The sequence below is a fragment of the Monodon monoceros genome, unplaced genomic scaffold, assembly GCF_005190385.1.
Source record: "Monodon monoceros isolate NGI ecotype Baffin Bay Population unplaced genomic scaffold, NGI_Narwhal_1 Super_Scaffold_8, whole genome shotgun sequence".
NCBI lineage: Eukaryota > Metazoa > Chordata > Mammalia > Artiodactyla > Monodontidae > Monodon > Monodon monoceros.
In genome coordinates, this window is record NW_021703785.1 from 68,839,383 (window position 1) to 68,864,078 (window position 24,696).

The 24,696-nt window shown below is 45.6% G+C and overlaps 1 protein-coding gene across 2 annotated transcripts in view; it reads right to left on the reverse strand.

Moving 5' to 3' along the window:
* MTUS2 (microtubule associated scaffold protein 2) overlaps positions 1-24,696 on the reverse strand; it is a 507,586-nt gene that overhangs the window by 19,022 nt on the left and 463,868 nt on the right. For both annotated transcript variants that reach the window (XM_029210225.1, XM_029210226.1), the window contains one exon: positions 1,920-2,134. In XM_029210225.1, coding sequence (XP_029066058.1) covers positions 1,920-2,134 — 215 coding nt within the window. The remainder of the gene's footprint in view (positions 1-1,919; positions 2,135-24,696) is intronic.

Here is a 24,696-nt window from a genome sequence, read left to right on the forward strand (position 1 = left end):
CCCAGCACATGCTCCCGCACCGACAAAACTTAGCAAGGTTCTGCCCCGGCTCCCTCCACTGGAGGACGGGCTCCGCTCGGCAGTGGCCCTGGCTTCCCGGTTTCCCACACACGACACCCCAGCATAAGCGTTCGTTCAGAGGCTCATCCTTCTGCCAGGGGACCACCTCCTGCCCTTCCTTCCATCTCTTGGCATCTTCTCAACCAACCCAGAACTTTGGACCAAAAGTCAGTGAATATGGGTATAAATACATTCTTCGTGTAAAACTGGGAATGAATAGCCCCAGGATACAGGGCACAGAACAAGCCAATAGCTGCACCAGGTCTGAGCTGTATCAAGGGACCACGAAGCAGGTAAGACTCAAGACGGCAGCTGTGCAAATGTCCACTTAAAGCCAGCTGAGAAGCCAAGATGCTGAAGGTTCCACCTCTAATCTCAGCCCAGCAGGTAACCTTGGCTGTAACCTATCTGTCTCCCAGCCTCTAAGTCTGTACCACCTCAAGCAGGCAGATGCGTCTGGTTTCCACGGGCCTCTAGAAAAAGGAGGACGACTAATCCAAGATGCTGAATAGAAGAAAGTGTTGTCAAATAGGAGATCGTTTATTCCAACAATAGCACTTATTATTACTCTGAGATTTCTCCCATGCCCGCTATGATTCACAAGCCTCTGGGGACCAGCGCCATCCAGATTACCTACCGGGGAGGCAGCCCAAACGTTCATGATAGTGAAGGGCCACTGGGCACCAGCCTGAGATGTAAAGTGAGCTCTTCACAAATGCCAGTTTGCCTTAGGGATACCATGAGCAGACTAGGGGTAACGATACACAATTAGAAGGTGGGCATTAAGGCGTCAGAGCCTTGGGGACTTAGGAGGAAGAGAAGAGGGAGGGGCATACGAGCTCTCTCGGAAGCAGAATGGTCTCGTCTTAACCTGCCTGTCACACCAGCGCCAACACGGTAACGGACACGGCAGCTAGCCGTGGGCATGGGCACGCCAGGCTCCTACCTGCTTTCAGGCTGACAGACTCCCTGGGAATTCTTCCCCAGCTATGCCAGGATGAATGACCCTTTCTAGGAAGACTGCTGGGCTAAGGTTAATGAGCGGAATCCTTCTTTCATTCAGCAAATACACACTGAAGGCTCGCTCTGTGCAGGCAGGCAGTCCTGTGCCAGAGATTTAGCAGTAAACCCGACAGAAAACTCTAGTTCAGTGCTCGAGAGCACGGACCCTGGGATCAGACTGGGTCCAACCCTGGCTCTTTCATGAGCGTGAATGCTGGCAAGTTATTTAACCTCCAGGTCTCAGTTTTCTCACCTGTAAAATGGGGACAATAATGGTACTCCCTCTAAGAGTTATCGTGGGGGTTAAATGAGTTAGTACATGTAAAGAGGGAAGAGCAGGGCCTGGCACACAGCACGTGCTAGATACACATGTGTCTGTCATCATCACTGTCCTTGTGGAATACGCAGAAGATCAATAGGGTACAAAGTAAAAGTTCTCATACATTAGGTAGTAGTAAGTGACGAGGAAAAACTAAACAGGAAGAGTGTGCACAGCGTGGGGAAGGAGCTGTGATTTTGGATCAGGAAAGGCCTCACTGAGAAAAGTCTGCAAGGGAGGGAGAGAGGGAGCCATGGGGTTTCTAGAGGGAGAGCATCCCAGGCAGAGGGCACAGCGAGCAAAAGCCCGGAGGTGGGAGTGTGCCTGGGAGCACAAGGCAGGGAGACCAGAGTGGCTGCCGGGGACGACGGGAGGGGACAGAGGAGAGAAACGAGGTGAGGAGAGCAGGCTTGACCGGAAGCTCACCTGCTTGCTGCACGGACTCCTGGTCAAAGCGGCTCCCCTCCACCTCCCACCCACGTCTCCCGACGACAACGACGACGGCAGGGACAGGGCCCGGGCCGGGGCGCAGACTGACCTGCCGCTGGTGCTGACACCCGATCCGCAGCAGCTGTGTGCGGTGCTCCTCCTGGAGCTGGGCCACCTCGGTCTCGAACTGCAGCTGCAGCCGCCGCTCCAGGTCGCGCAGCTCGGCCTGCTGCCGCCAGCCCAGCCTGCGCACCTCATCCTCACAGCGCCGCTCCAGCTCCGCCTTCTCTCTCTGCAGCTTCTCGCACTTCGCCGCATGGAAGGCTGGGGACAGGGAGAGCGACACTTAAAAAACTGGCCAGGACGCACCGAAAGCGCTGCAGCCCCCACGAGTACCACATCAAGGTGGACGTAAGGACCAAGGCCAGGTCCCCGTCCTTCTGCAGAGCTTCGCTGTTTGTCAAGTGCTTTCCTCCCTACCACATTTGATCCCCAACACAGACCCTGGATGCTGGGGTGAACCTGGGCCCTGGGGAGCTCCGGCAACCGGCCCAAGGTCCCACTCAGCGTGTGAAGCATGAGCTGCGAAGGCAAATCTGGGCTTTCTGACCACAAGCCGCATGTTTCTGCCGCTGGATCAGGGCTCGCTGAGGGTCCACAGACCATGGGCATCACAGATACTGGGTGCTTGTTACAAATGCACGCTCCTAGGCACACCCTGGTGGATCAGAAACCCCAGACAGGAGCCCAGCACATCAACTCTTCACAAGGGCCACGGTGACTCTTACACCCACCAAGGCCTGAGACCTGGGCACGCCTGGAGGCTGGAGACAAGACGGGATGCACGGGATTCTCTCCAGGCTGACATGCTGAATGGGACAATCGCAGAGGAAGTGTGCGTGTGGGTCCTTTCAGTGACCGAGACGTCACCAGCAGCATCCTTCCCCACTGGAGGAAGGACGGGTAACCACTCAACGCCCCTTTGCACGGGTGGGTCGCCCTGCCGCAGTTCTGGTTTGCTTCGCGGGGAGGGGCTGCGACAGCACTTAGAGTTCGTGCCTCCCCTGGGCCAGAGCGGACTGCTCTCATTTCAAAGTCTCTTCCTCAACTGCAAACTGCTTCCAAGAAGGAGAAAGCCTTCCTTGACAATCTAGTCTGTTTAGGTCCCGTGGAGGTGATGATGCACGCGCACGCAGACATCCAAGTGGACGGACGCCTCACTTACTCCACAAAGACTGGGGCCTCTGCGCTCCCTGCTCTGTGCCACAGTCTGGGGAGGCTTGTCGTTTACTCTGAAGTTGAGTGAGCAGCATCTGTACTGGCTCAGGATAACCTGCACACCAGGGGTGGTTGTTATGATCAGGACCATTCATCTGAGGTAGTTACCTGGCATTTGAAACACCCTAACCAGAAGTCCCACCCTAAAGGCGCAACTAATTCAAGGGTTTCTTTGCCACGCTCGGCTCTCAAAGAGTTTGTTAATTAGCACAGGGGATGTTTAAAAACATTTGTTCCCTGGCGAAATGAGCTGTGGACGGGCTGGATCTTGCCCTGTGTGCACAGCGTGTAAGAGTCTGGCCAGCCCAGCAGCCTAACGCTGTCCCCAAAGGCCTTCTTGGTCCAGGGCTTCAACTGGCCCTGTGTCCCATCATTTTTTGGAGGATTCTGACACACAACCGTGAAGAGTTGTTAGGACGTGCCAGCGTAATCAGGGTGTACTGAGGGTGGGTGGTGGGCACCCCCATAGAGGACGCACCGTCTGCAGGGAATTTTAAAGCAATAACCACACTGACTTGAAAAGCCCTCTGCTTTTTGCTGTCACCTGTGCCAGCAACTCTAAAGCATGTTGGTGAAAAAATACTCCGCCAAAGTTTTTGGTTGGTCTACATTCTAAGCAATTGCTACAATTACCGTCGAGGTTTTTAAAAGCAATTTTTGTATTTAAAGAAAAATCACAAACAGAGAAAAGTCGGAAGTACGGTACAAGGACATTATTGTCCAAATGACGTTTTCCCCCTGAACCATTTGAGAATCAGAGGCTGACTGCTGTCTCATCAACCCCGAATCCCTTAGTATATATTCCCTACAAACAAGGACATTCTCCTACGTAACCACAATGCAGTCATCAAAGTCAGGAATCAACACTGATCCAACAGTGCCCTCCAATGCTCAGACCCATTAAAATTTCACCAGTTGTCCTAATAATGTCCTTTCTAGAAAAAGGATCTCGTTCTGAATCACGAGCTGCATTTAACTATCCTCACTCTCCTTTTGTCTGGGATACGTCCGCAGTCTTCCCTGGATTTTCAGGACCTGGACGCTTTTGAAGACAACAGGCCAGTCTTTCCATTTGGCCTCTCTGAGCTTTCCTCATTATGACATTCAGGTCAGGTAGGTCTGGCAGGAATATCACAGACTTGGCACTATGTGCTTCTCATTTGAGTATCAATCGAATCATCTCTAAATTGAAATTTCTTTTTTCTAATTGTTTATAGAGTGAGTCAGGAAAATTAGGCTTATGACTGATTATCACGACGTTATCCTGAAAATGATTTTGTGGTATAGAGGAGGGAGTGTTACAAATGCTGGGTGTCAAATATGCTAGGGATTCCCTTGAACATATACCTTATTGTCACACCTGCTGTGAGTAAATCTTTCCGGTCAGGTATAGGTACCTCAGGACGAACGGTTGGGCGTGCCCCGGGCTTCCCACCACAAGTAGTGAAAGGGCGTTTTGCTCGATCGCTAACAAATACAGCAGGAACAGCAGACTCGGGCTGAGGCTTTCTGGTCCCTGGTAGTGAGGTCACGGGAGGCTACAGTCCCCACAGAAAGAACCTACCAGGAGCTAAAGGTCACAGTGGCTCAGGCCTGGAGGTGGTGGTGAGGAATCACCTGTTCCCAGGAGTCTGAGCCCCGGCTGAAATAGAGCTCCAGCTTTCCCCAAAGACCCTCCAACTTGGGGAAGTTATTAGAATTTCACCAGGCACCCTAGCTAGTGAAAAAGCTATCAGGATCCACAGACTAGGGAAGAGGTGTACATATAAAGACAGGTTTATCCTAGGCTGACTGGGTTTTAACAGAACAAAGACCATGGAACGTCCATTAAAAAACAGTGTTTCATGGATTGAGACAAAGCCAGATTGAGGCCAACGGAGAAACACTTAGTTACACACACAGACACTCTTTTTCCTATTCGTTTCCATCATGGTTTATCACAGGAGACTGGATATAGTTCCCTGTGCTCTGCCCATCCTATATGTAATGGTTCGCATCTACTAACCCCAAACTCCCAGTCCATCCCTCCCCCGCCCCGCCAAGGAGCAATTATTTTACCTACATTGGGGGAGGGTGGAGTGTCATCCAAAACACAAGAATGGCGGGGGGCGGGCACAGGGTAATGACGGGTCAGTCCCGGGCAACGAGCCCCGGGGCGGGTTTCTGGGTGCATGGGGGACCTCTTTGGAGGGTGCTCTTGTTTCCGTAGAACTAACTTCCTAGCAGTCTTTGCCCCATGCATCCTGCCCCGGTGGATGGGATCAAAATGAAGCAGTGACAACAACATGTTTGTTTGTATTTAAAATAGGTCCACAAAGCAGTGCAGAGATGAAGCATAAACAGCCAAGAAACATGAGAACAGATGGTCGGCACCATTCACGATTCAATACATGCAGATCGAAGCAGGAGGTGTTTTTCACCTATGAGGCTGATCAAAATGAAATATTTTGATAATACAGGGAGGGTATGAGGAAACTGGCCTTCGAGGGACCGATGGTGGGGTATAACTGAGAAGCTGCTTTGGAGGGCACAAGTATCTTTCAAAATTTAAAAGCTAGGGATGGGAGCTTGAGAAGGGTGACAGCTAAAGGATTTCTTTTTGGGGTGATGAAAATGTTCTAAAACAGATTATAGTTACAGTTGCATAACTCTGTGAATATACTAAAAACCACTGAATTATTTTCAGTTCACATTTTAAATGAGTGAATTTTATGGTACGTGAATTATACCTCAATAAAGTTCCTACCAAATATGGAAAGAAAATCTGCAAAATAACATGACAGGAAAAATATCTCAGAGGATAAATTTAGATGTTTTTGTAGAGGAAAAGTTCATGTTTGGATTTTGAGATTCTGTATAACAATGATGAAGATGTTTGCTGACAAAATAAAAATTCCACCACTACACTGTTTTATACGCACACACACACGCACACACGGATATCTGTGGAGGCTAAGGGAACCTGAGAACCACTCTTAACTGTTTCTTAACTAGAAACAGCACCTAAGACTCAAATGAAGATAATAAAAAATGCTCATCATGTATTTTTCTTTAACAAGTACTATTTTGTATGGGAAAAATGTATTTGTCATATACTAATATCAGTATCTTTAGGAAATCAGAACAGTAAGTTGACTATATAGATCGCATAGATGGAATAAAACAGACAAAAAGGTAAAGAAATGAATAATAACAAATCAGTTACACTGGAGGAAAAATTAAATGACACATATCTTTTAACCTAACAATTTCACAAGGGCACAAAAAATTTGGTCAAGGATGACTACTACAGCATGATTTGCCTTCAGGAAACAGTGGGGGGCTAGTTAAATAAATGATGATAAATCCACTATTCACATACGACAAATTCCTACGTGCAATGGGATACGGGTAACCAGTAAAAAAATAAGGTGAATCTTTTCATGTTATCGTGGAATGATCTGTAATACACCATTAAACAAAAAAGGCAAGATGCAGAAAGAGCATGACAGTGTACTTCTACTTGGAATGGAAATGCATCTGTATTTCTGACCCTCCCTTAGAGGTTGTGCGTTTAAGTTACAGGGCTCACTGCCCAACAAACACCTCCAACAGTATGTATTTAAGAAAATCCTGTTATGTGTTTTCATATTTTATGAGTTAAAACATTTCTTAAAATTACTACCATGACTAAGGAGAAGACTAGGCTTTAAAAGGTTATGTAGCCTGTGGTCAGAAAGGACAGGACTTTTCCATCTAATTTGCAATTTTATTTATGTTCGTGGCAGGATGATTCATGGGCCTGGCACTCTTTTGAGGGGTCAGAAATGACTGATTTTCATCCTAGAGCTGTCCCTGAACTGTACTGTTGCCTTAAATAAATCATGAGCTTTGCAGGCCTCAGTTTTGCTGTCTATGAAGTGGCAAAGTAATCACTTTCCCACATATAGCACCAACCCCCCAATTCCCAATCGCTATTATATACGAGAGGTGACCCTTCTATCCCTGAAATGACCCCATGTCGTAAGCCCCAGGCCTGCAGAAGATACTGGATAGGAAGCGCAGCTGAGGCACCAGGGAAAGAGCTCCAATAACGGAGTCCCTAAAGAAAGAAACATCCTCTTGCCTCTGGTAAATCTTCAAAAATGTATCCACTGGGGCAGACAGGGATTAACGCAGGCTAATTTAATGGGTAACATCTGGAGTCTTGCTTTCATTATTTCTATTCATGAGAAAACATTTGGGACTTTATAGTGTGAGAGGCAAACACCGCAACAATAAACCCCTAGAACCTAAGCAGCTGAGAAAATAATTTCTAAAAGAACAGGATTATGACAGGCCAAGAGTATTATGACATTTCTAATTCATAAGCATGAGTTGGAAAAGCAAAAACAAGATTATTAGAGTCTGTTGTACAGTTTTAAATCATTGAACATATATATGTATGTATGCATGAATATATAGAGTGTGTGTGTACCCAGTATATACATATATACCACAGTTCACAAATCAAATGAGAGAGAAAAAAACCCAGTGAGTAAGATCAATTTTCTTTAAACAACTGTCCCAAATGTCCCTTGAATAATTACAACTTGTTATTGGTTTACCAAAGAGGTAGCAAACATTAGTAATTACAGCACTAGACTTAAACTGGAGAAAATTATCTGGCTCTAACTCATGATAAAGCATAAGGAATGATACTATACTGCCCTTCATGTCACAGGAAGTGCTTTAGATATAACGATCATAAAATAAGCCATCTAAATATGCAGAAATGATACTGTATATAGATACGTGGTACTATTATAACAGTCACTGTTATGGGCTCAACTGTGTGCCCCCAGAATTTATATGTTGAAGTCCTAACCGCCAGTACCTTGGAATGTGACCATGTTTGGAGACAGGATTTTTACAGAGGTAATTAAGTTAAAATGAGGTCACTAGGGTCAGCCCTAATCCAATATGACTGGAGTCTACAGGACACAGACACCTGTAGAGGGAAGGCAAGGTAGCCATCTATAAGCCAAGAGGAGAAGCCTCAGAAGAAACTAACCCTGCTGGCATCTTGATCTCAATTTCCAGCCTCCAGAACTATGAGAAAATTAATTTCTGTTGTTTAAGTCCCCCAGCCTGCAGTATTTTGTACAGTAGCCCTAGTAAAATAATACAGTCAGTATCGTTACATATTGACAGGACATCTCACAGTAGATAAAATATTAAGTTGTTTCTTTGAGAGATGGGGAGTAATTGAAAAGACAAAATAACTTTCAAGGAAAAAATGTAATTTAAAAATTACCTGTAACTCACTACACAAAGAAAATGAAATTTTCCCTTTGTGTAGTCCCTTCATAGCTGTTGCAGTGGTATGACTTCTGAATATTCTGTTAGGAAGTTTTCATGTCTTCCTACTTAATATTTTTACGGCTACCTTGTACTTTCATGTGGATGCACCGTAATTTACATGCCCTTATTGTCGGACATTTGTTTTGTGTCATTCATATACTGTTCTGCTTTGTTCATCAGGACAAATTTCTAGGAGTAGAGTTACGTGGGGTTAAAGATTTGTGAGCGTCTTTGTGAAGTTTTTTCGGGTTTTTTTTTTTTGATGGCAGTGATCCTGTAACAAATCAGTGCCCACCAGGGGGAGCTATAATACCTGGGAAAGCCCTCTGGTGGCGAAGGCCTCTGTCCACACTTGTCAAATCACAGTGACTCACAGGAGGCCGCAGGCTCAGTCCATGAAACGCGCTGCCTGAGATCCTGGCCACACTGCCCTCTACTGCCCCGCTCTCTCTTTCTCTTTCTTTAGGACCTTCTTTTTGATGAAAATGTCAACGAGAGAAAAGGAGGGGCTGAGATGGAGGAAAGGTTCAGGGACTAGGAGTAGAAATGGGAGTGAAAGAGCCAGGGGGAGAGTCCTGGGTCTCCTGGCATCTTTGCAGGTCCGTGCGGTATCCCCAGGGCCCAGAGAGGCAGGTGGAACATCAGTAGACAATAGTTGAATTTACTGAGCACCTGCTACGGGCCACGCCCCGTCCAATGGTGAATCAGACACGCTGTCAGGTGAGCAAAGACAGACGCGGGCAAAAATTTTAAACGGCAAAATGTTAGATCGTGAAAACCTGAGATAACTGCAGTGAAGGACGTTAAATGAGAGCAACGCTAGGGAAGGGCTAGGGCCGGGGTCAGATTCCGGCGGCCGGCGGATGAAGGAGGTGCCGGAGAAAACACCACCCAGGTGGATGTGAACGACGGGGAAGGGGCGGCGTCCAGAGAGCTAGAGGTAGGGGTTTCGAGGCGCAGGAACCGCCAGAGCAAAGGTCCGGAGGTGGGAACACTCGGCTCACTTAAGGAACAGGAAGACAACACGGGGCTCGAGGACCCGTGATGGAGCCAGTGGGGGGAGGTGAAGATGGAGAGAGGCGGGGTCAGATCACGCGGGGGCCCGTGGTCCCCGGAGAGGGGTGGGGATTGTAGTCCTCTAACTGGAAGACCGCCCTCCCCCGCCCCCGCCAGTCTTAAACGGGGGAAAACAAGAGCTCATGAAGCTTTTACAAGAGCCCCCTGGTGGTTGCATGGAGACTTGCCCGACAGAGGCAAGGAAAGCCGCGCGGAGGACATTTCTGGGATCCAGGCGGATATAACGGTGCCCGGGACTGGGGATGCAGCCTGGTGAGGGCTGGATGGGTGTGCGAGGCATTTGGGAGGCAAAGCCACCTTCATCTGCTCCTGGACTGGACGAGGGAGGTGAGGGAAAGCCAGGAATCGGCATCGAGGATGACTCAGGCTACTGGTCTGAGCGACTGGGGACAAACATCAGAGGAGTCGTCGAACTGGGGAGAAAAGCACACATTAGGCACCAAATAAATCTCTACTGAACTAATAGCCAGATTCATGTACATATAAGGGCCCATGGTTCACAAACGTTATGGTGGAATTCACCTCTGGTTCGCGGTACTCAAGAAGGGCCCTTCTGGATGCTGTCAATTAGTATGAAAAATGTGAAATTCAGGACTGCTGAATTTTGACAAGCCTTGCGACACTTTAATCATTAACGATAATATTTCATTTCACGTGGGCATATGCTGTGGCCTATTTTATAAGTGTTGACGTCTTAAAAGCATGAGACCTCAGGATAAACTCTCATTATTAAATCTCCCCCAGTGAGGCGGGCAGAGGTTGACAGATGTGCTTCCCTACCTGAGGGTGTGTAAATGGTTCGGGGGAGAATACGAGAGGCATGGGATGCAGTAAGATGAAGGGCATTTTCTAGCTGCTAGGCGTTTCCAATGCTATGGAACAAATACGGAAAGGTTTCTCATCAAGGTGGCTTTTTAGAGTGCATTAACATTTACCTGTGGGTCAAATTTGGGGAACACGGCCTCCAAACTGGATGATTATATATATAGAAGCCTCAAGATCCCCAAATATGTGTCCTGAAGTGCCCACTTACATCCCACCCCCTTACAACTTAAACTTCCACACAGAATGACAGTGAATAACCCTTCCTGCACACTGAATCCGGCCTGTCAGAGTTTCCAACAGATTAGAAGGGGTGGGGAGGGGTTGGGGAGTGAGAGCCCAGGACAGAAGTGGTCAGGGGACACCCGGAAGGGACAGGAGACAAAGGCAAGACTCAGTAAGGCGGGAGAGGCAGAAGGAGCCCTGGTCTCCAGGCCAGCCTCTGTCCCAGGCTCTGCAGACACGAGCTGTGGGAATTTTGGCAACTCACTCAACCTCTCTGGGTCTCCACATCCTTATCCATAAAATGAGGAGATCAGGCACTGTTACAGGCTGAAGTGTATTCGCCTTAGAGTCACATGTTGAAGCCCCAATCCCCAGGACCTCAGAGTGCAACCCTATTTGGAGATGGGGTCTTTGAAGAGGTGATTAAGTTAGAATGAGGCCATTACAGTGGGGCCCTAGTCCAACATGACTGGTATCCGTACAAGAAGAAAAGCCACCAGGGATGTCTCAGAGGCCAGGTGAGGACACAGGCGGAAGATGTCCTCCCAAAGGCCAAGGACAGAGGCCGTAGCAGAAACCAGCCAGCCCCTGATCTGGACTTCAGCCTCCAGAACTGTGGGAAAACAAATGTCTGTTGTTTAAGTCACCCAACGTATGGTATTTTGTTACAGCAGCCTGAGCGGATGAAGACAGGCACCTTTAGTGTTAAGCCCCCTTCTGCCCTGGCATGCTAGAATTCTATGGATATTGTAATGGTGACCAAGGGTCATCAAGAAGAGTTTATATTTGCCCACTATCCTCTCTTGAAGAAGACAGGGAAGGGCATACCATTTTTATGATGATCTCCCTCCAAAATGGAGCCCTAAAGAGAGAAGCTTCATGTGCAGAGAAAATGTGCTTTGCAGAATGACTCAACGCCCAGCGACAGGAGACATTAGTAGCAATGTCAACGACTGACGTTTCTGTGTCTTCATTTATAAAGTTCTTTAACACACAATATTAACTTGTTTAAATCGTTGCAACAAATTTCAAAGCTGGGGGAAGCCAGCATTTTTGCTCTGATTTTATAGAAGAGAAAATGGAGGCTCAGAGGGGTTAAATCACTTGTCCAAGCTGACACAGCGAGAACTCGGGAGCTGGAAGTCCCTCCAGGTGCTCTGAATCTCAGCAGTGCTCTTTCGATAGTAATAGTAATACTGCTCTTCTGCCTTATGTTTTGGGAGAATGGAAACAAAGAAATATAAGGAGAAACAGATACAAAAATCCCAATTAGTTTAAGGTGCTTTTCGAGTCATAAATTACTTTGTGCCATTTTTATGTGTTCCTTAAGATAAAGGATGAGCCTTTCAACAAATGGATAATGACCGATCCTGTGTGTGAATGTAATTGCAATGCTTAGAAGTAACCTTCTTGGTCTGAGAAGAGAAAAATGCAAGTATGGGGGCAAAGGAGGAAAGAGGAAATGGATGTAAGAGGATGGTTATAATGATGAGTTTTGAAAAGAGAAACCAATGCCATCTACATAAGAACTAATAACACCACTGCCCATAAACAGGAAGCGGCTTTCTGGGGAGATGATTCTGCACAGAATCTGCTCTTTCCTCTCCTCCAGGTTAATTTGGGCTGCAAAGCCGGTGCCGGCTCATCTAACACACCATGGGAGCCGCTCTGACGGCTGGCTTTGAACAGGCCAGATAGTGGGTCCAGTGAGCATTTACTGCTTTTAATATTTTTAATATTTTTTTTGTCCTGTCCAAAATGGTATTGAAAAATGACCCTTTAATTTTACCTCAAATTAATATTTGTTACATAAATTGAACAGTGAACATTATCTCTAGGTTGGACATCCTTTTTAGAAGGAGCTTTCAATAACTTCCTGAAAAATGTTTAAACAGAAGCTTCAGTTGAGATTTTGGACCCCTTTTCACTGGCTAGAACCCACTCTACAGGGTTCTAACCAGTGAACTCCTGTGACCCTGTCCCTTCCTTAGCTTCCTAGCTGGCAGGGATTCCACGGCGTGTTGCTGACCTCCACCCTCTATCCCAGTTTGGGTGGCCCCATTCCCCTTATTTGCTTTTGGAGGGGATGGAGACCAAGGGGCTGCTAGGTAATAAATTTTAGTCCATTTGATGGTGGTAAGTTTAAATACTGTCATTCCTTCCTTTAGGATGTCAAATGCATGGCCTGGATATTCTGTGTTCTCCATGGGATTTGGGACATTTTCTCGGAGGTTTTCCCAGACTTATGACTCTTTACTTGTTGTTCGAGGGTTTATCGCTTTTAGTTTTGCACAGGAATGAAGGGTTGATGTTTGAAATCTATAGAATCTAATTTTTAAAGAGGTGTGCATTTCCCCAAGAACTCTTCCCATCCTTTTGCTATACTACTTCCAAATACATCAAATCAACTCCAAGGAACAAAATGGACCACCTCCAATTATTTCTACCCACCAGTTTTAAGCACAGACACAGAAGAAGTTAAATTTTTAGGCAAAATTAATAATAGCTCAAGAGTATGCTCAGGACGCGCATTAACACTTGTCTATTACTCTAGCTAGACCCCGTGCAGCCTTCCTCTATGGACGCCCATCTCAGCACAATGCCAGGCCCGGGCAGATTTCCATAAATACATGCTGGCTTGAAGAGTACCAGGGGATCACTTCCCTCAGAGGAGACAGCGGCCTGGGCAAGCCACACCCCTTTTGAGTTACCCAGGGCCTTCTCCAGTTGCAGCGAGCAGGGGCTACTGTTCGTTGCCGTGTGCAGGTTTCTCATTGCGGTGGCTTCTCTTGCTGCAGAGCACGGGCTCTAGAGCACGGGCTCAGTAGCTGTGGCACATGGGCTCAGTTGCTCCGCAGCATGTGGGATCTTCCTGGACCAGGGCTCGAACCCGTGTCCCTTGCATTGGCAGGCAGATTCTTAACCACTGCACCACCAGGGAAGCCCATGACTGTTTCTTTATGCTAGGTCCCACCCTAGCATTCATGAAGGGTGGGAAATATTCTTACTGTAGTGTTTCAGTGATTCTATGTACCCCCCCTCAAAAACAATAAACAGGTAATAATAGAGGCCAGGCACGATGCTGAGCCTGGCACTTACTCTGAATTATCCCATTTCAACCTCACACTAGAAGCTGGGAGCTAAGTCTTAGTGCAACCCCCATTTCACAGATGAGGAAACTGAGGCTAAGAGGGCTTAATCTCCTGCACAGGAGCATTGACTAAGACCAAGTCTGTTGGACCCTGCAGCCCATGCTCCTGCCACAGCACTTGGAGGAAGGAGGTCTTTAACTCAGCACTGTGTAAAGACAATAACAGGATTGACCAAGAATGACTGAACCTCTTCTGAAATAACCGAGGATTTTACGTAACTGAAATATGTTATAACCTTTCTTAAAAGCTATAACATGGACCTCTGATATGGTCCCCAGATGTCCCCTACTGGGGACACCCACAGTCTTACTCAGGCCAGTCTAGATTGCCACCCCCCACCAGCACAGCTGGGATCCTGCTGGTCCAGGGCCAAGCCCAACCTCTCCATACTCATGCCTGTGTGTGCGGGGACTCTCCCTCTCTTACAGGGTCTCACCTCCATCTAACAGCTGCCTCCCACCCCAGCCTGTCATGTACAGTAAGCACTGCCCGCCTGGTTCCTTATTTATTGCTGGAGATCGTAAGCTCTTTGTGTCTCCATCACCCAGGAGCCTTTTGTACACCTGAAACTAACAACACTGTAAATCAACTATGCTTCAATGCTTTAAAAAGCTAAAAAAAAAAAAAAAAGAATAGAGAGGCAGACATGAAAACAGAACCAAACAAAAACGCTGTCTCAGAGTAGGTCTGAGAGGCATGTTAGACGCTCTAGCTAGAGGCAAGTGCTGTTTTTGTCACAAGCATTTCCGGTTACTGATGGTTTTTAATCGGGGAAGTGACAGGGGACGGACGCTAGGGGCAGGAAGGAAAGGAAGGGAATGAGTGAGAAGGCGTTTGCAAAAGGAGAGATGAGGTCACTACAGGAATGAAAAGGAGAGGACAGAAGTAGGACGGACCTCCGAGCTAGAACCAACAGAACCTGGGACTTCCTGGACATCAAGCATGAAGCAGACGCAGAGGCAGAGTCGGCGATGCCCCCCACTTCCTGTACCGGTTTCCTCTGCAAACTGTGGTGTCAGTAACTGAGCTTCAAACTGTGGTTGAGCCTACCTGTCCCCCATCTCCCTTTCTTTCTTTTATTCAAAATACTCTCTAAGTGTTAGCGGAAACGGATGCCCTGCTGGACACGCCATCTTCCAGCCTCCCTTGCAGCTCCATGGGGCCACGTGACTGTCCTTGGGTCAAGGGATGTGAAGAAGTGATGTGGCAACTTCTAGACCAGATTCTTATGAGGGAGCTGCTTGCCCTGGACTTTCCCTCCTTCTCCTTCCCTCAGGCTGAAACCTGGGGCTTCTTGTCTGCGGACAATTACACGAGAGAAAAATACCCCTCTTTCTTATTTATTCCATTGAATTTGGGTGCCTTTTTGTTACAGCAGCTTAGCTTGTACCTGAAATAAATTAGGACTGTAACAGGAGAAGTGGCGATTTGGTTCTGCTTTGAAGTGGGGAGCGTGGGGTAGGTGGAGACGAAATTAATTGCTCCTGAAGAGCTGTACTGCCTGTGGTTCACCAAGAGGTGACCTCAGGAGAGACCAGGGCTGCAGCCATGGTCTCGGGAGGGCACTGCTTAGGGGGTAGTTGAAGCCATAGGGGTAGATGAGATTACCAGGGAGATCACGGAGAGTGAGGAAAGGGGGCTTAGGACAGCATCAGGGACAAAAAGGGATTTTTAAGGAGAGAGCCACTAACTTTATTTCATGCTATAATCATTCACTGCCATGTCTGCTTTTCCAACTAGTTACAAACTCTTTGAGTTCTTGGATTATAGCTTACTGATCTCGGGACAAAAACACCAAGAACACTTTTATGCAGAATGGGCATTCAAATTGATCTTAAGAACGACACTTAAAATGCTTCATATTTCAGGAGTAGATTTGCTTTCTCTTCTTGGTATCTGAGGCTGCAGACTTAGGCCATCCTGAGTCAGTCTTTAAGTGCTGGGAATCAGAAGACAGATCATGAGCACGATGAGGGTGGTCCAGGTGGGAGTGTGGCAGCCTTGAGAGCACCTGCGTGCCCAGGTGAAGGGGCTGTCTGCCATTCAGCAAAAAGACAAACCGCGCAAGAAAAAGTGGGCGACAGACGGCTCGTGGAAGACATCCAATAGCTAATTAGCACATAAAAGTGCTCAACTTCCTTAGTGATCAGGGGACTGCAAATTAAAACCACGATGAGATACTGTTCACACCTGCTCTAACAGCTAAACCAACAACAACATAACTGACAACACCGAATGTTGGCAAGCATGTGGAGAGACTGGAACCCTCAAACACTCTTGGGGACGGCGCAAGAATGGAACAGCCATTTCCAGAACTGTATGGAAGTTTCTCCTAACGTAAAACTCACATCCGTCCTATGAGCCAGTCATTTCTCGTGTAGGAATTTGAGAGAAATGAAAAACATCTCTGTCCACAAGAAGACTTGTGCGAGGATATTCATAACAGCCTTATTTATAACAGCAAAATGTGGACACAACCCAAATGTCCATTAGCGGAAGAGTGGATAATTCATGTTGGCATATGCATGCCAATGGGACACGACTCAATGAAAAGGAAAAAACTACTGATACGCTCAGCGACGTGGATGAATCTCTCATGCAGGGCAAAAGCACCCAGACACCCAGACGCAAAAGACCATATACTGTCTGATCCCATTTGTAGGAAATCCAAGACCAGGCAAAACTAATCTATGGTGACAGAAATACGGAAGTGGTGGCTTCAGAGGTAGGGAGGGTGGAACCGACTGGAGAAAGAGGCCTGGGGGAACTTTCGGGAGTGATGTAAACGTCTTACGTCTTGTCTTGGGTGGTGATTATACGGATGTATTCATAGACAAAGATCATCAAGCTGAACACTTAAAATAAAATGAATAATCAGGGCTTCCCTGGTGGCGCAGTGGTTGAGAGTCCGCCTGCCGATGCAGGGGACACGGGTTCGTGCCCCGGTCTGGGAAGATCCCACATGCCGCGGAGCGGCTGGGCCCGTGAGCCATGGCCGCTGAGCCTGCGCGTCCGGAGCCTGTGCTCCGCAAGGGGAGAGGCCACAGCAGTGAGAGGCCCGCGTACCGCAAAAAAAAAAAAAAAAAAAAAAAAAAAATCATCTTGAAACAAAATGAGTAATCTTTTATATTTATCCACACATTTACCATTTTGACAATCTTATTTCTTTCCTATAATTCCAAGTTTCTATCATTTTTAAAAGATGTTTTCTCTGGATACTGACCTGCTTTTGTTTTTTTTATTATTCTTTAAGCAGGTCAAACATGTCATTCCACTGCCTCGGTCTGTTTCTGGCGAGGTTAACTGTCACTTGCAGCCCTGTCCTCTGTATGTGATGTGTGTCTTTAGCTAGGCTGTCTTTGGTGTGATGTGTGTATTTGCATTTATCCTGTTTGGGGTTCACTGCTTCTTGGGTCTGCAGGTTGCTCTTTTAAAAAACCAAATTTGGGATGTCTTTGCACATCATTTTTTCCAAAAAGATTTCCCCCAATCACTCGCTCTTCTCCTTCTGACAAGCCAATTACACATCTCTTACACTGCCACAGGTCCCTGACACTCTGTTCATTTTCTTTTAATCTTTTTTTTCTCTCTGTTCTTTAGATTGGATAGTATCAGTTGATTGTCTCCAATTCACTGACCCCTCTTCCTGCGGTCTCCAACCTGCTGTAAAGCCCAGCCAGTGAATCTTTCATTTCAGAGATTCGACTCTTGGGCTCTAACATTTCCGTTTGGTTCTTTTGTAGTTTCTGTTTCTCTGTTGTGCTTCCCCACCTGGTTACTCACTACATTCCTCTGTTTCTGGAAGTGCTTGAACATGTTTATGACAGTTTTTAAAAATTTCACATCTGCTAGTTCCAATATCTGGGTTATTTCAACACGCATGTCTATTGACTACTTTTCCCCTTGATTATGGGCCCTGCTTTTTGTAGGTCTAAGTTTTAAAAATAAGTGTTCAACATCATGGATGGTATACTGTAGGAAGCGTGTATTACTTTGTCTTCCTTTAGCAGGTGTTGAGTTTCGTAGGCAGGCAGGTAAATTACTGGATGCCTCTGACTCCACCACACTTGGTTTTAGTCTTTGTTAGGGTGGGTCCACTTGAGTTTCCTAGAGAGACACTTACTCGGTCATGGTCCTTACTCCTAAAGCCTGGCCTTTCTCAGGTCCTGTCTCGAGGTGCTCAGTGAGGTCTCTCCACCCTGGCTGGGCTGGAATCCAACGTCTCCCAGCACGATGCAGCCTCTGTTGCCCTCACCCATGTCAGTCCTGTAGCAGCTGCCCTCTGCCAGGCCTCCCGGGGCATGTGATGCCCATGCTTCATCTAAGACCACCCGGGAACCCCCCGTGCAAACTCCTGGGGCCTCCTCTGCACAGGTTACTGCTCTCCACTGCTCGGCCCCATGATTTCTTTCTTTTTTTAAAAAATTTTTTGGCCACGTGGCATGTGGGATCTTAGTTCCCCGACCAGGGATTGAACCGGCGCCCCCTGCACTGGAAGCACGGAATCATAACCACTGGACCGCCAGGGAAGTCCCAATGGCCTCACGATTTTTAGCTGCTTTAATCACCTGGATCTCTGGTAACTGCTTCTTCAGCTCAGCAACATCGTGGTCACTGCTGGAGCACCTCTCTGTGCTGTGGTCTGGTAAATGACTCCAGGCAGAAAGCTGGGGCCAACAGGGGACTCAGTGTGATCCCTTTTCTTCAAGGATCACGGGCCTGTGGTGTCTATTGCTTGGAAACAGCTGCCTTATATATTTTGTGTCTTATAGCTGTGTACAGTGGCATGTTAAGTCCAGTACTAGTTACTCTATAATAGCTGGAAGCAGGGCAGGCATGGGTACTTGGTAGGAGCTCCCGGGTGATTCTAACAGGCTTCCATCTTCTCCCATGGGGACCCCTGGCTGAGAACTGAGGTCCCAGGAACAAAAGAGGTATGCAGATGGCTGCCCAAGGCTCTCCCAGCGAGATGCCATTATTATTACAGCACATGATTGATTCTGGTCCACTAAGCGGTCTTCTGGTTACAATTTTAGCTTTCGAGGTAGACGTGCCTATAAGGAGACATATCGTTACTTACTGTAAATTGATAAATTGGGATTTTCGTTTTCTATATCAGGCTCTAGTAAACTTACTTAAAAGGCGTTTCCTTGAAAGTCAGAGCCATTCTTGGTGCACTAACAATGCCCACACTGAGGTGCCAGCCTGGTGTCTCCATCTGGAACCATCATTCTGATTAGCTAAATTCTGACCAAATTCCTCATCACTAGCTTTTCCTTTTTTTTTTTTAAGAAAATAGCTGTGTTAAGGAGCCCTGAGATCAGAATCAGATTATCACCAAAACCTAGTAAGTCTTTACACGGTTCCTTGCGCTGCAGAGTTGGTCTAGTTATCATCTTCACCAGAATTAACCTCCTGAAGACCTGACATCTGGCTGAAACACCGCAATTTTAATCAAAAAGAGTGATCTGAATATAACATAAGCATATACTGCAATTTATATATTACTTTATTCAAATTAACTGCCAAATTAAGGAAATAGATTGACAGTACTCTTGAAGCTGGACCTGGTGGTATCTGTGGTTACTTGAATGAGTGAGAGTAATTTCATAATGGCATTAGACAAGAAAAACCAAACGTCTAAAAAATCTATGAAGAGAGATTCATTGGAGTCTAACATCCCAAACACTGCCCTGCTTTGTATGCAAGCAGTTTAAAGAGCTTCACAGATAAATTCATTTGCCCTATTCCTCTGGTTTAGGGGTCACCCCATGGAAAACCAGTCTTTACTATCTTTCCCATCTCCCAAAGGAGAAATTGAGTCAATGACGTCATTAACGCTGTTGATATAATTGCTCAAGTGTAGAAGAACCACTTCCTCAATGACTCCTCCATTTCCTTTAAGCTCAGCTGTTTTACCCCTAAAAGCCCTTCCTGGACCCCTGACTGGGTTACAGACCATCCTCTGAACTCCCAGACCTTCAGCACCTTACTCAGTACCCTGGGTTTTAAGTACCTGCTTCTGCATCTGCTTCCCCAGTGCCCAGGTGTCCCCTGAAGTCAGAGACCATGTCGCATCCATCTTCCACTCCTGGTACACTAACAGGTGCATCTCCTGGGTTCAGTCAAGTTTATACAATGAAGCAATGAATGGTTCCCATTTAATGCGCTAAGCCCTGGGATGGGGCTCAAGATACAAAGAAAAATAAGAGGGATCCAAGTGCACGGGAAACTCACAAGTGGGCGGTGATTACATTTGCATAATTTGTATGTGATTGTCATTTAAAGCACTGTGTTTTGCAAGATGCTCTTCAGCAATTTTCAGGTTAAAGCTATATAACAGGTCACGCCTTTTTCTGCTTTTTCTTATCTTCCCCAAGACACCAAATGAAATCTTACAACACAAAGGCAGCATGCTATGGTCATGCTGGAACAAGATAAGGACCCAGCTCCATTATCCTTAGTAGTTACGTGATTTGGGGTTTGCTTTCATTCTCTATAGCCACAATTTAGTCACCTTTAAAACGGTGGTGGTATTATCTACCTTACCTGTCTGTCTCCTAGGGTTGTTGTCAGGATTAAATGAAATAATATGTGAAAGAGCTTTGTAAACCATACACAACTGTAGATATTGGATTTATTATGAAGTCACAATTGTAAGGAAGCTGCTGACGCCAAGTTTCAAGAAACTGCTTGTCCACAGGGTAGTTTACGGGCAGCCCTTGGTATCCTGACTTATTTTTTTCGGTCAATTCAGGTTAAGGATTAAACCCACAGATTTAAAAATATTAACATTATTCATAAAGGAGTAAATATTTTAGAGGATCACAAAACAGACATCTCCATATAAAATAACTAAAAGGTGCTATACCTATAGACTTCAAAGAATTTTATAAATATCAAAAAATGTGTTGCTGCCAATTGGAATAAATCATTGTCTCAAAGAAAGTAGCAGCTTTGTGGAACATGTATTTTCCATGGCAACCAAACCCAGTCTCTGGTACATCTAAGGGAGTTTGTGGTTTTGATATTACTGTGCATGGGTAAGCACCTGTTTGAGATAGACACTAAAATGACTTTTAAAAATTACATTTACTGGGATAAAATCTAATCATGGCAGTTGACATCACTGGTTTGAATTTTTCCCAGCTCAGAACATCATTTTCCTATAGCAGGGGCAGGTAACTCCCAGGCCTCGTCACGCTGAGTGGTCCATCTTGCAAAGAAAGCAGTATATTTGAATCTCTACTGTCACACTCAAATTTCTGACAGCAGACCAAACCTTCTAGATCAAATCTTCTAAATAACACTATTTGCACCCCACCATAGAACCTAGGACAGTGACAGTTAAATAGTAAATATGTACTTGGGTCCCCCCCTGCCAAAGTTGTTGAGAAGATTGAGAAGATTCAACTCCGCTGATCAGAGAGAATTTCGCATTCCAGAGATGTTGTTGTTTTTTTTTTTCATTCAATTCAACATAAATTTCTAATTTACTTTGTGGTTTTCTCTTTGACCCATGTGTTAGTTGTGTGTTGTTTAATTTCCAAGTGTTTGGAGTTTTCCAGGTATTTTTGTGCTATATAGTCAGATTCTGTTACAGTCCAAAACAGTTTGTATGGTTCAATCCTTTCATATTTGTTGAGGTTCGTTTTATGGCTCAGCATATGGTCCATGTAAGTCAATGTTCCACGTGTATTTGAAAAGGATGTACGTTCTGCACGTTGGATGCCATCTTCTATGAATGTCAATTAGGTCCTATTGGTTGACACTGTTGTTTGGCTCTTTTAAATCCAACTGATTTTCTGCCTGTTCGTTCTCTCAGTACTGAGAGAAGAGGGCTGAAGTCTCCAACTGCAATAGTGGAATTGTCTATCTCTCCTTTCAGTTCCACCAGTTTTCGCTTCATGTGACTTGAAGCTCTATTTTTAGGCGCATGGATATTTAGTATTGTTGCGTCTTTTTGGTGAACTGACTCCTTGATCATTCTGTAATGGCCATCTTCATCCTTAGTAGCACTGCTGGTCTGAAGTTTACTCTGTGTGATATCAACATAGACACTTCAACTTTCTTTGGATTGGTGGTAGCATAGTATAGCTTTTTTCCATCCTTTTACTTTTAAATATCTATATCTTTATATATGAAGTGGATTTCTCTTCGGCAGCCCATAGCTGCATCTTGCTTTTTTATCCAATCTGGCAAACTGTCTTTTAATTGGTGTGCTTCGAAGAGATATTTGTATAAATCAGAAAATGTACATTATTTTTGTGATCCCAAGATTAGTTATTTTTTCTGAGGTGTCCTCTTGGGTTTTGCATTTTAACTCATCTTTTTTAAAGCTGTGAGGGGAAGGAATACAACAGAATCTAATCTGAAACTTAAGGGAATTAGCATATACTGTGCCCTCAATTTTCTGCCAGACATTCTGCTAGACCCTTTGCTCTCATTCAGCTCCTGTGACAGGACTATTCCCTCCATCTTACTGACGGAGGCAAGTGAGGCTCCCCACACAGTTCTCCCCTTCCTCCATAGTAACAAAATATCTGGGCAAGGTCACCAAGAAAAAAGAGCACATTTCCCAGTCCCCTTGTGACTAGGTTTGCCCTGTGACTTAGATCTGGCCAAGGAGATATAAGTTCCTGGAAACTTTTCCCCAAGAGGAGCTGACCCACTGTTTCTGCCTTCGTTCGTTCCCTCCTCCATCCTACTACTGGACTAGAGATATGATGACCACGTGGCACCCAGTGCTGACCACTGCCACCCGGGACCACGAGGAGAAGTACCACTGTCTTGGGGATGGGTGAACGCTGAGCTGTTGGAAGCCTGGGCCCCCTGTGGACTCTGTGGAACAGAACCACACCTGCTTCTGGGTGCTTTTACCTCCTGACTTTTACATAAGGGAGGAATAAACATCTAGCTTGATTAAGCTACCATTGTTTAGGGAGTTTGTTATTTGTTCCTGAATCCCATCCTAATGGCTATAGCTTAGGGATGAATTAACATAACACTGTTACATAATTATACTCTAATCTACGTTTGGACAGACTCATACTAGCATCTACCATGGTTTTGGGTGGGAGTCATAGAGAACTGGGATACAAAACTATTTTATTTTGTTTATCTGATTTCTCAATCTATTAAATTAAAAGTTACCCAAAAAAGGTGGTGGGGGAGCTGGGGATGCCGTGGTAAAGTTACGCACGATGTGTAAAGTTACGCACAATGTGTAAAGTTACGCACAATGTGTAAAGTTGCATACGATGTGTAGAAGAATTCTAGACTTGGGTTAAGACCTGACTCTGCCCCATCCCAGCTGTATGCTCTTATGGAAGTCACTTAACCTTTCTGAGCCTCAATTTCCTGTAAAAGACACCAGCACCTACTTCACAGAGCTGTCTGAATGAATAAAACATATCATGTGACAGAGCTTGGTAAGTACTAAGTGCTTTGTAAATACAAGAGATTATGATCATAAATTGGAAGACACATTTTATGCATAAACCCTGGAAGGTAAAATCATCTCACAGATACACTTACAGTGGCGTGTGTAAATATATTTAGGTTGCTAGTTATAAATAAGTTGAAAAGTTCATTCTATTTAGTAACTTAAGAACGTAATAAATAAGTCAGTGTTTACTGTCATAAACTAAGATTTCTATCGTACCTTTATACCAAAGCTCTCAGAGGTCTTTAGTATGACTTTATTTCATGTTATAGAAAACATTCAGGCATTGTTTGTTTGTTTTATTTCAATAAGCTAACTTTAATCTAAATGTGGATTTAACCATTTAGCTTCCTATACAATACCTGAGAAACTTTAACAGAAGGATTGCTTTGTTAATTACTGCTTTCTGTTTTAAAACTATATTTCATGTTAAGTGTTTTTAAAGTTTTCAGTAGAGATGGAAAAGCAAAGTCCATCTTAAGTCTGAGGCTGGCAGAAAGCTAAAAACCCATGGCCTTGGCTTGGGAAGAGCCAGAGCAGAGGTAACAAGTTCAAGAGAGGAGGGGGTGACAGAGCCACACGTGGGTGCAGAGAGAAGCTTTGTCCATCAGCAGGGGTGGCCGGGGCAGTGGCAGGTAAAGAAGGCCAGGAGGAGGGCGGCTGGGTGACTGAGAGCTTCAAAGATGAGAGGCAATTTCACAGCACATTCAGACAGTCACAGTTCTGAGCAGCCTCGAGGAAGGAATCTGGTGGCAGATGTGCAGCGCTCTTAGCGTTGGTCCAACTTGTGTCTGCATGTACGTCTCAGCAGGGCTCTGGTCTGCCTGTGAGAGCACTGGGGCTAAGTAAGGAGTGTGAGCCAGAGGCCCCATTTGAGCCCAGCTATTTATTGCATGTTTTTCTGTGGAGTTCATCTAATTCATATTTTTTTAATTCGTATTTCTTATAGCTCAGGTTTTCTAATAAGGCAGCTTTGCTGGAGAGAAGACCATAAATATCTACCTGATGGTGGTCAACAACCTGAAGCATAACGTCTCAAAAGGAAGTAATCTGCTTCCGGGAAGAACATCTTACAAATCTATTTCAGCATCTACAAATGTAAAGGATGAACCTTCAAGGATCCAGTATTTGACTTCCAAATTTGGAGAATGCCACTTTATCCAAAAATCAGGGCTTATACTTTAAGAACTGTACTTTTTGGGAAATTTTAAGATGTGATTAAAAAATCATATATTAAATATGTTTCTAGCATCTTTACTCCTCCTTCCCTGGATATGATGCTGGATTCTGGTTTCCTGGAGATCCGAAATGCCCTTTCATCCCACAACCAATATAGCTAGAGGAAGGCTTTTCCAAGGATAGACCCAATTCAGGCCAACTCCAAAGACAAGGCAAGAGCCATCAACCCTGGAGGGTGACCTGAGATGAGAAGCTTTCAGGAGGATGACTAGAGATCCCTGTCTTCATAGGAGATACAAATACCATAGATGGCAGAAATTTCAGCCACTCCACAGGGACTCTACCCTTGGACCACAAAAGGCTCCATCCCAAACTACATCTTGGTA